Raw genomic sequence first — 12,885 nt, 5'->3', positions numbered from 1 at the left:
GAAAATTTTAGTAGAACATTAAGGACTGTGTTTTGAACGCTGGATTCTCATTAATCGTGCATGTGCAATTACAAAAAAAAATAAGCAGCGACGGTAATCATACTGAAATCTCTCAACTGACGATACACCTTGTGTGTTGATATTTTCCGTGATGAATCCCAAATATCACACACGTGGACCAGTTGTTGTAACATTACACAGAATGCACAGCACAGAAACAGGCCACTCGGCCCAACCGGTCTATGCCGACGTTTGTGCTCCACACAAGCCTCCTCTTACCCTTCTTCATTTAATCCTATTCCTTTCTCCCTCGTGTGTTTATAGCTTCCCCTTAAATGCATCTATGCTATTCGCCTCAACCACTCCCTGTAGTAGCCAGTTCCACATTGTAACTAGAAATTCGACCAACAGGGTACAATTGTGACTCTACTGACATAACCTGATGGCATTTTACAGGCGATAGCTGCACTACAGTCATGGTCTGCAGCACAGAATTGGAGAAGAGCAAATTTGCTTTCAGTACTGCAGCCCACGATGGGATCCGGCGCTGTTTTTTGTTGCTGTCGGAGAATAAATTTTACAGCAATTTCTGCGCCATTCTGGGGAAACAGCTAGTATCTGGTCTACTTCCAACGCTTTGAAGATAGCAATCAGTGGCCTCTAGAGATTGATAAAGAGGCTGCTCGCATGGTATAAAAGTGTGTTAAAAGTCCCTCAGTGCTTGTAATAATCTTCATTAAATCTATAAATAAACAAAAATGCGTTTTTATTTCAAATCTCTTCACATATGCCGAGAGAAAGGAACAAGCAAAAGGTTGATATAGTGTAATGTCCACTTTATTCCATGCGTGAGGAAGACCATCATAATTCAGGAGTGATCAGGTTTTCCTCATTCAAGGAATAAATTGGGCATCGCAATGGTTGTCACTGTGTATCCTCTACGTATATGCTACTGTCTAACATTTGTAATTTGGACCTAGTCAGCTCTCGAATCAAAACACACTATTGAATCTCCTTGTACTTTAGGCCAATTATCACTTATCGAACATTAGCATTACAAAAACAATTTCACATTATTTATTCACGGAATTCTCCTTCTCCTGCAATTTTTTTTTTTTACAATTGAAGGAGTAATTTTGTTCCCGAGCAGTGCGCATCGTCGCGTTTGCTAAACAGGACAGCATTTCCAGTGCTCCATTGCTGCAAAATGGAAAATTTCCATGCAATTTGTGAACCTTAATATGAAAACTTAACGTTTAATCAGTGGGGCTCAGGAGGCATAATATTCCACTACATCTATCCATTATACAAGTTAGGGAAACAGGGATCCCGCATCGCACTTTGCCCTTCGGAATGAACCCGCAGTGCATTACATTTCCCGGGATTATAAATGCATTGAAAGCTCCTTTTTCATATCAATTTGAAATTATGCCGCTATTGAGTCCCAGTACAACAAGAGCTGTACCTATGTTTCCCTTTGTGGCCCTCTGCAATTACCAGAATGCACAAGTATAATTTAGCTCAGGTGAAATTCAATCAGTCATCCCCGTGGCAAGAAAGAAATCAGCATCTATAGGAAAAAAAAAATAACACAGGCATCTTCATCCCCACATTTGAAACAAAAGGTCTCTCGCCACAAAGCAAAGGGATCCCAGCATGTATTAGAAGTACCTGCCCTGCTTGCTGCGTTATGAAAAGGGTGTAACATACATCTACTGGCAGAATTTTGCACAACTTTCTGCTTCCCATAAGTATTTAAATAATTTCAGTTTTCTTCAATGCTCTATCCCAGACGGGCAAACACTAGTTGACAGCACAATAAACTTGCAAGCGCTCTGGCTGGCCCATACATAATTTATGATTTTAATAGGCTCGCTGAGGAGTTTGTATTCCATAGTCTGAATTATCAGTGCATAAAGAAATTATAACGGAATATTTTACACCGCATTTGAAGCTATCTTTTGAACAATGACGACAGCTCCTCATTTTCAACAACAATGGAAGGGCAAGCAAGGAGTCAACTCATTAGAATATCTGCTGCTTCGCTCTGCTCTTTCCACATCCAACTCCGCATAATGTCAGTTGTCAGTTATTAATGACAATTAACCAGCAATCAGTGCCTGTTACTCTTTGAGGTGGTCGCGAGTTGGCAGGCAAAAGAAAAAAAAAAGAGAAAGGGGGCCTACATCAAGGGCGAAGCATTGACATGGAACTGCAGAGCAGAGCATGGCTTGACCACAGAACGTTTCAAGCCTTGGTCTTGGCTTCAGAATGCCTGGTCCTTACTCCCGCAGAGCTCAAGTTATAACATTTGAATTTAAAGAGATGAATAGGTGAGTTAAACCAACTTAGCAGTTTGATACTCCAAGTGAATTGGGTACTTACCAATAAAGCACTGGTGAAAACCCTATGGCAATTGTGAGGTCGATTTTGATTTCATGGGCGATGGTATCAAACTGGCCATATCCAACTGGCCGCCCATCATACAGCGTGCCTGATTGTCCCTTCCACTGACATCATTGGCACACAATGGGAGGCCCATTCGATATCACCAGTTTTAGCCATAGTTAAAATTAGCCACTGTGTGTTGTGTACCAACACTTTGCAAATTGAGCTAATCCTCCTCATTGAACTTTTTTTGCTCACTTTAAATGTTAGAATTGTGACTAACCTAGTTACGCAGACATTCTGATACAACATAAAGAGAATGCACATCCCTTTTGAACCTAAACAACCAACCATTCTCATTTGACAGCGTCTTTACAAACCACATGATGCCAATCAATCATGCCAACTGAATTCTGGAATCTAAATGTTTAGTTTATCAATTTATTTGAGCAAGTGTGACATTATCTTTCTTTAAAATTCCAAGTTAGCAAAACATATAAACTAAAATTTTCAATTGTCCCCATCAAGCTTTTTTGAGGGTTGAATTGACATTTCTTATAAAACATTAAAAGTGAGCGTCTAATGCTTTATTCAGAGAAGAGCACGATTTAAAAATGTTCTGGGAAATCTGCATGTTTCTCATATTTTAATCTTGAACATTCAGCATTAGAAATTTACAGGAGAAAATATGTTCTTTAAGGTTATATTAATGAAAACAGTGATTTTCAGTTCATTTGAAACAGCGGAATGCATGGATCATATTTACTGTTACACTTTAACTCTCTGAACTACTTAAGACTTTCACTAGTGCCACTTATTTTTCAACAGATGTACTGCAATGCCTATAATATAACGCATGACCTTTAATATAAAATACAGGTTCAAATATAACTTTATTGTTTTCTCACAAAACTGCAGTAGTTATTATGGAATTACGTTGACAGTAATTGCTTCCAGTTTAAAGTTCAAAAGGTAATAAATCGAATTGCAAAGATGTCATTACATTTTTAAATTAATGTGCTTTTTTTTTTGTTACCTAAGTCAGGCCCTGTACTTCCTTCTTCCAAGTATACAACCAAACTTAAATATGTGCTCACCTGAAACAAAAACAAAACAAAATTCTGAATTTGAAACTGTGAGGCTATGTAATGCCTGACAACACATCGATGTAACTCACCGCATTGTTACAGGAACCCATGACAAGAAAAATAATTGTAGTAATAAGTTCAAGAGTGATTCTAGTTCTCTGGAGATTATTCGTTATGAAGTGTTAACAAAAAAGCCAAATAAGTACACACTGTCTAGACATGTGAGGAAATGTTCATTAAATTCATCCTGGAGTGTTTTCGTCATGCCCTGTGTGTTTATCAGTACGTGATCAGTTACACATCTGCTTACCTGGGTACTATTGTTTTTCAAATTCAGTTACATACAACAGATGGTCCTCTGGAGACTTGCCATGTGTTTTGCTAAGGTGTAGTTTGACTGCATGTTTGCTTGCAAAGGTTCGGTTGCACATTTTACACTGGAATGTAGAGCTTATGTCCTCCTCTGACATCCCAACTGAACTCAGTGACTTATTTGGTATGACCTTCGAAACTGCCTGTTGTTCTCGAATCTGCTCTATTGATAACTTCGAGAGGTCCTTCAAAGAAAAGCCTAAGTGAGATTCCAAATGGCCTATGTAGCTGGAAGGAGTCCTAAATTGAGAGGCACAATCATTACAGAAGAAAACCGGGTGACCTGTGTCTAAGTTCTTCAGGAATTTAGTTCCACCTGTCCTTCTCAACTGGTACTTTACATTGGCCAGCCAATGGCTTATCGTGGTCATGGAAAGACCAGTAAACTTTGAAATGTACACCCGCTCATGGAGGTTTAGGTCCGACATAACGTATTTGCCTTCAGAAGATTCCCGTAAGCTAGCCGCAAACTGAGCTTGGAGTATCAGAAGGTGCTGAGGGTTCCAGTTCGATTGTCTGCCCTTTCTCTTCTGTATTGGAGATATATCTTCTAAGGTATCATCAAAGCTGCTTACATCTGCTTCAGACTTTTCTGACACAGTTGATGGGGTTGACGACTTTGGTGTCAATCGCCCAGTGAGGTTCTTGACCATGTCAGATATGTCCAATAATGCATTTTCCCGCGATGAAGACAGTATTGTTTCGGTCATGGCTGAAATGAGCTTTTTGTTGCTTTTTGATTTTGTTAAGTCTATTGGCTGATCATTGTTTTCGTAGTAGTATCGATCTACAATATCTGCTTGTTTGACCTGAGCAGCAGGGAATATGGGCTTGTCTAACACACTGTTGCTTATTTTGTACAGCATGGCCAAAGGATCGAGGCTAGGGCTCAAGGGTTTTGAAGCCTTACCCAAATGTGTGTTCATAATTGACTGTAGTGCACTAAGTGGATTCACAAATGGTGACTCAGGTGAATGGTCAGTAATAATTGCCATACTGTTACAACCATTGCTAACTGTTGATTTTAAACATTCCGTTCCATTTGGAGAAGGGCTCTCTGAATTGGTCTCCTTCTTCACTTTCACTTCCCCCCCATCAGCATTTTTCTTCAGTTGTGTTGAACTGTCGAGATCTTCAGCTTTGGGAGGGTCCTTAACACTAGGAGATGATGAACCACAGGTTGTTTTGGTCATGGATGCAACCACTGGCTCTTTCTCCACCAGTTTTTCTTCTGGCTTAATGGTCATCTTACCTGTGACCTTCTCAACCAGTTCCTCCATGGCATGAACATTGCTCTTTTGAGGTGGTGGGGATTGGCACTCTGAAGGCTCAACTGCTGTAAAATGCTCAGAAGACAAGGCCTTTACGCTATTAGCATAGAATGGGGTCACTTGAATATTCTGCGCTGTTGGCAGGAAGGGTCGTATTGTCCCAGAAAGCTGATATGCAGCATGAATGCTGGGATAACCCCCCCAGGTAGGCGCACCATTCTGGGCTTTGTTGATTGCTGTGGTGACTGTGTTCTCTAGAGATTTCAGTATATCTATTCCACCCTTGGGACTTTCGTCCAGGTCCTCTTCCCGGAGATATTGGTATTGTGAAGTGGACTCAAATTTTTCCACAGGATCGTCTTTTTCCTCTTTTATTGCTCTTTCCTTCTCACAGTCTTCTATCCGCTCTTCTTCGTACTCCTTCCTCTCTTCCGCAACTGGTGGAGTTGGAGTCTCAGCTTTCGCTTGAGCGGTGGGTGGCGCAACTCTCGAGGGAGCAGAAGGCGGCAAGGGGATCGACTGGATCTTTTCCTCCACCACCGTGTCGAAAACCAGCTGCTTCCCTTTCTTGGAGGCAGAATTTGTGACTTTTAAGAAGTGGCCGGTCACCATCATGTGAGCAGTCAGCTGCTGCAGTGTGTCGTGGGAGCTGCCGCACTCCATGCACTTGAGTATCTGGGCCTTGCGGGCCTCGAACTGCCACGTGTAGCTGGCGCCGTTCTGATAGCCGTAGCGGTTGTTGGGGGTCACGTAGGGATTGGCAGCTTTCTGAGCAGAGGCGGGTTCGGAGGCTGCCAGCCCCGACGGATTCACCGCCGACTCCGGCGAGCAGGGCTGGGCGTCGTGCTGGGCTCTCCTTTTGGTGGGGGGCAGCAGTCTCGAGGTGAGGGCCGGTACCGGCTCCTTGAGAGGCACTTTCTGGTAATGCTTGGTCTTGATCATGTGGACGCTCAGATCCTGCAACGACTCGAACGAGTGGCCGCAGTACATGCACTTTAGCACCTTCTGCGCGTCCTCCTTGCCCTCCATCTCCATCAGCGAGCGTTTCCTGGGCTTGGACCACTTCCGGGGGTTGTTGGCGTCTTTGTCCCGGTTGTCGTCGCGATAGTGCCCGGTTTCGTTCATGTGCACAGTCAGTTCCACCAGGGTGTCATAGGCAGAGCTGCAGTCCTTGCAGCGGAACTTGCTGGCCCCGGTGAACACGGACCCAAACAGCTTGCTCTGTTGCCTGTAAAGCTGCACCGTGCTCAAGAGGCTGGGCTCGGGCATTATCCCGTAAGAGGTCTGCTGCAAGGTTTTGGCCAGGGCGGCCTGGTGCCAGTCGTAGCCAGCTCCGCCGCCGTTGCCGTTGTGGCTGCTGCCGTTGTGGCTGCTGCCGTTGCTGCTGGTGCTGGCACTGGCCTGGTTCGAGTTCTTCAGGTCGAGGCCGAGGCTCGTCCAGTAGGAGCTGCTCAAAAGGTTGGAGTAGGCGGCCTTCATCTGAGCCAAGCTGTCGCGCGACGCCTGCAGGTTGTCTGTGACGAAGCTGTCCTCTTTCTCCTGCCCCTCCTTGGAGGACGTGCTCCGCAGGTCGGCCAGCTGGTCACTGGTGTCGCTAGCGGGTGACCCGTAGCCAGGGTCCGGATTGTTTGGCGTGCTGACGGGCGAATTCTGGTAACTGGGCACCTCTTTGCTTTCTTCTTCCTCCGCATGCATAAACTCGTGCTCCTGGACATCCGGAGGCAGTTCCTCGTCCTGCAAATCTTCGTTGAGCTCCGCTGCATTCAGCTCTTCCTCGGGAACATAAGCTGGCAAAGAAAAGATATACAAACGACACATTACTGAGAGCTAGGCAAAGGGAAATCTGTCATTGCAAAAAGACCTGAATTTAGGAACATAGGAACAGGAGGAGGCCATTCAGCCCCTCGAGCCTGTTCTGCCATTCAATTAGATCATGGCTGATCTGTATCTTAACTCCATCTACCTGCCTTGATTCCATATCCCTTACTACTATTACCTAACAAAAATCTATCAATCTCAGTTTTGACATTTTCAATTGACCCCCAGCCTCAACAGCTTTTTGAAGGAGAGAGTTCCAGATTTCCACTTCCCTTTGTGTGAAGAAGTGCTTCCTGACATCACCCCTGAACGGCCCAGCTCTAATTTTAAGATTAAGGCAGTAACATGCAGAGAATTAGAATTAAAAGCTAATTTTTTTTTTAAAAACGTTACCAAAGAAAGTAGACTTTGAATGCAGAGCAACCAAATAGCACAATAAAGTTACACAGCACAACAGCAAACATTCACAACCAAAAGAAAAAGCATTACATTTGTAACTCACCGTCAACCTATACTTCCAGTTCAACATTTATTAGTTATAGAAACATTCACTGTTTCAATATTTGTGGATTTCTTTGCACTTCTTGAATAATATTAAGATTGCAAAAGTACTTTCATGTTTCTGGTACGTTAGAGCTTTGGGCGATCAGGGCGGGGAAACAAAGAGTTTTTTTTCAAATTTGGAAACCAAGTTAAAGAACCAAGGACCTTCGTGCAGGCTCCACCAAGGTTGAAAAAGAGTAAAAGAGATGCAGTAAATCATAACGTATTGATTGGGTGCCACCAAGCTTGGATTTGAAAGCTTGATGCTTGTAAGACCAAGCAAAGGTTTCTTCTCATTGGTGGGGAAGAGGTGGAGGAAGGGATGACTGCTACGAGAATAGGTCGATTTGAATTTTCACAATATGCATAATCATTTCTTTTATATAGTATAAGGTCCACAGAATCAGACGTATTACACTGTAGCCCCTTAGCTAGTTAATTTCTTCTTTTGACTATTCCAATGCTCTCCTGGCCGGCCTCCCACCTTCCACCCTCAATAAACTTCAGCTCATCCAAAACTCTGCTGCCAGTATCCTAACTCACACCAAGTCCCGTTCACCCATCACTCCCACGCTCGCTGACCTACGTTGGCTCCCAGTCCGGCAATGCCTCGATTTTAAAAATTCTCATCCTTGCGCTCAAATCCCCCCATTGGCCTCGCCCCTCCCTATCTCTGTAACCTCCTCCAGCCCCACAACCTTCCGAGATCTCTGTGCTCCTCCAATTCTGGCCTCTTGCACATCCCCGATTTGTTTCGCCCCACCACTGGCAGCCGTGCCTTCAGCTGCCTAGGCCCTAAGCTCCGGAATTACCTCCCTAAAACTCTCTGCCTCTCTACCTCTCTCCCTTCCTTTAAAACGCTCATTAAAATCTACCTCTTTGACCCAATGTCTCTTTATGTGGATCGGTGTCAAATTTTTGTTTGATAGGCGCTCCTGTGAAGCGCCCTGGGACGTTTTAACTATGTTAAAGGCGCTATATAAATGCAAGTTGTTGTTAGCATACTGAGAATGTGTTAAAATTAAATGGTTAAGTGAAAGTTTGTTTTTTTTAAAAAAACACACACGTGTGTACCCTTACTCTGCATGGTTTTGTAACGATTACAACTAACATCCAACTGAAGGGCCAATCAGAACTGACCTAAATAACATTACTGAGCCACTCATTAAGCTACTTTCCCTGCACTTAATGCGCTCAAACCTGCAATAGCTGCTAATTCTCCTGTGTAGTACGTTTGCCTCTGATGTTTTTTTTTATTGAGGAACCCCGTGTACCCAGAAGAATCTTGCAATTAGTTTACGCTCATTGTGGCAACCATTCTGCTTTTTTTTAAATATAACTTATAACAAAAATTGAAACTAGTGTTGAAATAATGATTTGCAGTCTTTTATTGTTCATCGTCAGATGAGCAACACACACACACCCACTCGGAGTAGCTCAGTCATTTTTCAAAAACTGTTTGGATGAAATCACGTGACGCGTCAACAGGAGGTATGTGTCAGGGGTGAGAGAATTTACACCCCCATATACCGTTAATGTCAGCTTAGCATGCTGCAGTAACGAAAGGGTTAATTCTTTATATTAACTTTAGCTTTTAAGTGAGTTTCCGTTAGCAATGTTCACTTAGTAAAAGGGGTTCCAGTCAGACAGTGTTTTAGCTGATCAGGAGATCCAGCAGCAGCTGCACACTGTCTTTGATCACTCAGCCTCCAGAGTACCAGAGATCTCTCAGCAGGGAGATAGCCATGGATATGTTTGGATCATCAAATCGAGAAGCTATGGCTCCAGATGTTGACCCCTCAGAGGACTGTTGTGTAACGTTCCATGTCGAGGGTCTTTGTTCCCTGTAAGTGTCTCCAGTTGAATGACTCGATTGACAGTTAAGTCAAGGTGAAGGCTTGGGGAATGATTCTTGTTAAAACTGAGAGTTATTGCAGCCAATTGGGTGAGGTAATGTGGAAACATGTGAATTCTCACGTAGCCAGAGTGCAAGAAAGGGTTTAAAAGGAGGGTGATCAGAACAGGTATTTCAGAATTTGACAAGGCCTGGCCAGCCATTAACCCTTCGAGCTCGAGAACTGTAACGCGGTGAATTCTCCAGTACTTATACCGCAAGTGTGTTAAGTATATGTGTATTCATTATTAATAATGGTTATCATTGTTTGCTTAATTCCTATGAAAGCCAATTAATGCCTTTGAACACTATTGTCTTGAGGACTTAATTATAAGTAAGAACATCCATTCCCTAACACTAACATGCATTGTACCTGCTTACTGTCAGGAGTAAATTTTCAGAGAGTGAGCAAAAGTTAGTATCCACTCCAATAACGCTACCGTGCAAATTTATTCCCCCTTCACAGGCAAATTTACTCCCCCTCCACAGGCAAATTTACTCCCCCTCCACAGGCAAATTTACTCCCCCTCCACAGGCAAATTTACTCCCCCTCCACAGGCAAATTTACTCCCCCTCCACAGGCAAATTTACTCCCCCTCCACAGGCAAATTTACTCCCCCTCCACAGGCAAATTTACTCCCCCTCCACAGGCAAATTTACTCCCCCTCCACAGGCAAATTTACTCCCCCTCCACAGGCAAATTTACTCCCCCTCCACAGGCAAATTTACTCCCCCTCCACAGGCAAATTTACTCCCCCTCCACAGGCAAATTTACTCCCCCTCCACAGGCAAATTTACTCCCCCTCCACAGGCAAATTTACTCCCCCTCCACAGGCAAATTTACTCCCCCTCCACAGGCAAATGGTCCTTGCATTAGCTCTGGTACACAAAGGAAATGAGTTCCTTAGTCGAGACGCAGATTTCAACATTTCAATTCCAAAGTTAAGATTCTATGTAGCATGCCAAGAGGAAGAAGGACAACCCAAAGTTCAGATTTTAGTTTTAACGAGATCGCAGGTTTCTCTTTGCAGTTAAAAAAAGTAGAAAGTCCGGCATTTGTAAATTTATTTGTGATCTAAATCTTCTTTCTGTAAACTTCTAAGCTGTGCCCTCTGTCCTCCAGCTGAAGGGACAAATGGGCAACTATGGACATCATCAACAACAACTTGCATTTATATAGCGCCTTTAACATAGTAAAATGTCCCAAGGTGCTTCACAAGAGCGATATCAAACAAAATTTGACACTGAGCCACATACGGAGATATTAGGACTGGTGACCAAAAGCTTGGTCAAAGAGGTAGGTTTTAAGGAGCATCATAAAGGAGGAGAGAGAGGTTGAGAGGCAGAGAGGTTTAGGGATGGACTTCCAGAGCTTAGGGCCTAGGCAGCTGGAGGTTCAGCCGTTAATGGTGGAGCAATGAAAATCGGGGATGCACAAGAGGCCAGAATTGGAGGAGCGCAGAGATCTCGGAGGGTTGCAGGAGGCTACAGAGATAGGGAGGGGCGAGGCCATGGAGGGATTTGAAAACAAGAATGAGAATTTTACAATCAGACGTTGCCGGACCAGGAGCCAATGTAGGTCAGTGAGCACAGGGGTGATGGGAGAACGGGACTTGGTGCGAGTTAGGATATGGGCAGCAGAGTTTTGGATGAGCTCAATTTTACGGAGGGTAGAAGGTGGGAGGCCGACGTGGAAAGCATGGAAATAGTCGAGACTAGAGGTAATAAAGGCACGGATGAGCTGAGGCAGGGGTGGAGATGGGCGATGTTGCGGAGGTGGAAGTAGGCGGTCTTGGTGATGGAGCGGATAGGGGGTCGGAAGTTCATCTAAGGGTCAAATAGGATGATAAGGTTGCGAACAGTCTGTTTCAGCCACTGACATCGCTTACAGTCTCCAACTAATGTTGTCTCTATGACCAGCTGGTGAGGGGTGACTGAGTGCAAGAAGGGCATCTTGAGATGAAAATCTAATCAAAACCTTTCCTCGTCATCAGCTGCACTGCGACAACCCGGCTAAGATCAGCAACTCACCCTCGGGGGAAAGTCTTAGAGCAAGTATCAGCTGAGGCTCAGGTCTAAAGCCAGTACTCCCTGTCCATGATACTAATACACTGCCCATTATGAACCATCCTTAGTAATGATGTGTCTGATGACTGACACTGGTTTAAGCACTTGAGCATAAAATCTAGGCTGACACTCCAGTGTACACACGCGCAATATTCAACCATGTGGAGCATCACAGACGAACCCACTCCCCCATCGGATGTGTGTAGTTTTCAGCAGGAGCTGCTAGATCATGATCAGGATTAGGATTGGGAATCCTGGCTGATTTCCTCCCCCCCCGCCACCCCCCCAGCTGAGGGACTGAGATCAGTTGTAACACTTCTAGAGTCAGCCGTGGCTCAGTGGGTAGCACTCTCGCCAGAAGGTTGTAGGTTCAAGTCCCACTCCAGAGACTTAAGCACAAAATCTAGGCCAACACTCGCAGTGCACTACTGAGGGAGTGCTGCATTGTCAGAGGTGCTGTCTTTCGGATGAGACATTAAACTGAGGTCCCGTCTGCCCTCTCAGGTGGATGTAAAAAATCCCGTGGCATTTCTCGGTAAGTTCTCCCTGGTGTGCTGATCAATATTTAACCCTCAACCAACGTCACTAAAAAACAGATTATCTGGTCTTTATCACATTGCTGTTTGTGGGACCTTGCTGCGCGCAAATTGGCTGCCGCGTTTCCTACATTACAACAGTGACTACACTTCAAAAAGTAATTCATTGGCTGTAAACGCTTTGGGGTGTCCTGAGGTTGTGAAAAGTGCGATATAATTACAAGTCTTTCTTAAACAAAGGTAAAAATATCGTGTTAGTGGAACAGGAGCACCAACAGTAAAAACAGCAGATTCACGGTTTACACTGGTGGCTGTGGGTGTATAAAACATTGCAAAAATTTTAACTGATTATGATCACTAAATAATATTTTTGGAGGTTATTGATCAAGATAATAGAGTTGTGGTTTATTTATTCCTTAAAATACTAATAATGCCACACAGTGCTATTGATGCAACACTGTATTCCCCCCATTATTATTCTTATGCTGAGCCAGATTTTTTTTATTAATGTTAAGCAATACTGCGTATTACACTGTTTTATATTTTATTGTCATTTAATTCTACGTGCTAAAATCCTAATACTAAAATGTGAGATTTCCTTTAAAAAGTAAGTGTCACTTTATGTTAACTGTAATTTGGCATTGATTTTCACTCTGCATTGAGAAGTGACTGAAATGCATGTTTTCTCATCCTATATATTTTTTTTTATCAAGTCCTATCTCCAGTCCACAAATCTTTCCCGTTGGTGAGCAGTCAGATGTGCTGCCACCTTCAAACACTGCTGAAATGTGGCCTCGCCTAATTAAACCAGACAGATCTGTAATAGTGGATCTTTGCTAAATGCGCTCTCTGTGTTTACAGACCCGAATCATGCTTTTAACAGAAAGATGCATCTAACAAGAATTTGT

The 12,885-nt window shown here is 43.7% G+C and overlaps 1 protein-coding gene across 3 annotated transcripts in view; it reads right to left on the bottom strand.

The window, feature by feature from the left end:
- tshz1 (teashirt zinc finger homeobox 1) overlaps positions 1–12,885 on the bottom strand; it is a 213,441-nt gene that overhangs the window by 132,149 nt on the left and 68,407 nt on the right. Inside the window, exons 2-3 of one of the 3 annotated variants that reach the window (XM_067981934.1) lie at positions 3,787–6,906; positions 3,263–3,485 (exon numbers count right to left, since the gene is read on the bottom strand). In XM_067981934.1, the coding sequence (XP_067838035.1) occupies positions 3,794–6,906 (3,113 nt within the window). In that variant the 3' untranslated portion in view covers positions 3,263–3,485; positions 3,787–3,793. Of the gene's footprint in view, positions 1–3,262; positions 6,907–12,885 lie in introns of those variants that run through there. The other 2 variants (XM_067981931.1, XM_067981930.1) reach the window with 2 other exon arrangements.

Source organism: Heptranchias perlo, chromosome 3 (genome assembly GCF_035084215.1).
Source record: "Heptranchias perlo isolate sHepPer1 chromosome 3, sHepPer1.hap1, whole genome shotgun sequence".
Lineage (NCBI taxonomy): Eukaryota > Metazoa > Chordata > Chondrichthyes > Hexanchiformes > Hexanchidae > Heptranchias > Heptranchias perlo.
Note: the sequence above shows the minus strand (reverse complement) of the source record. Positions and strands in the feature narration are given on the sequence as shown.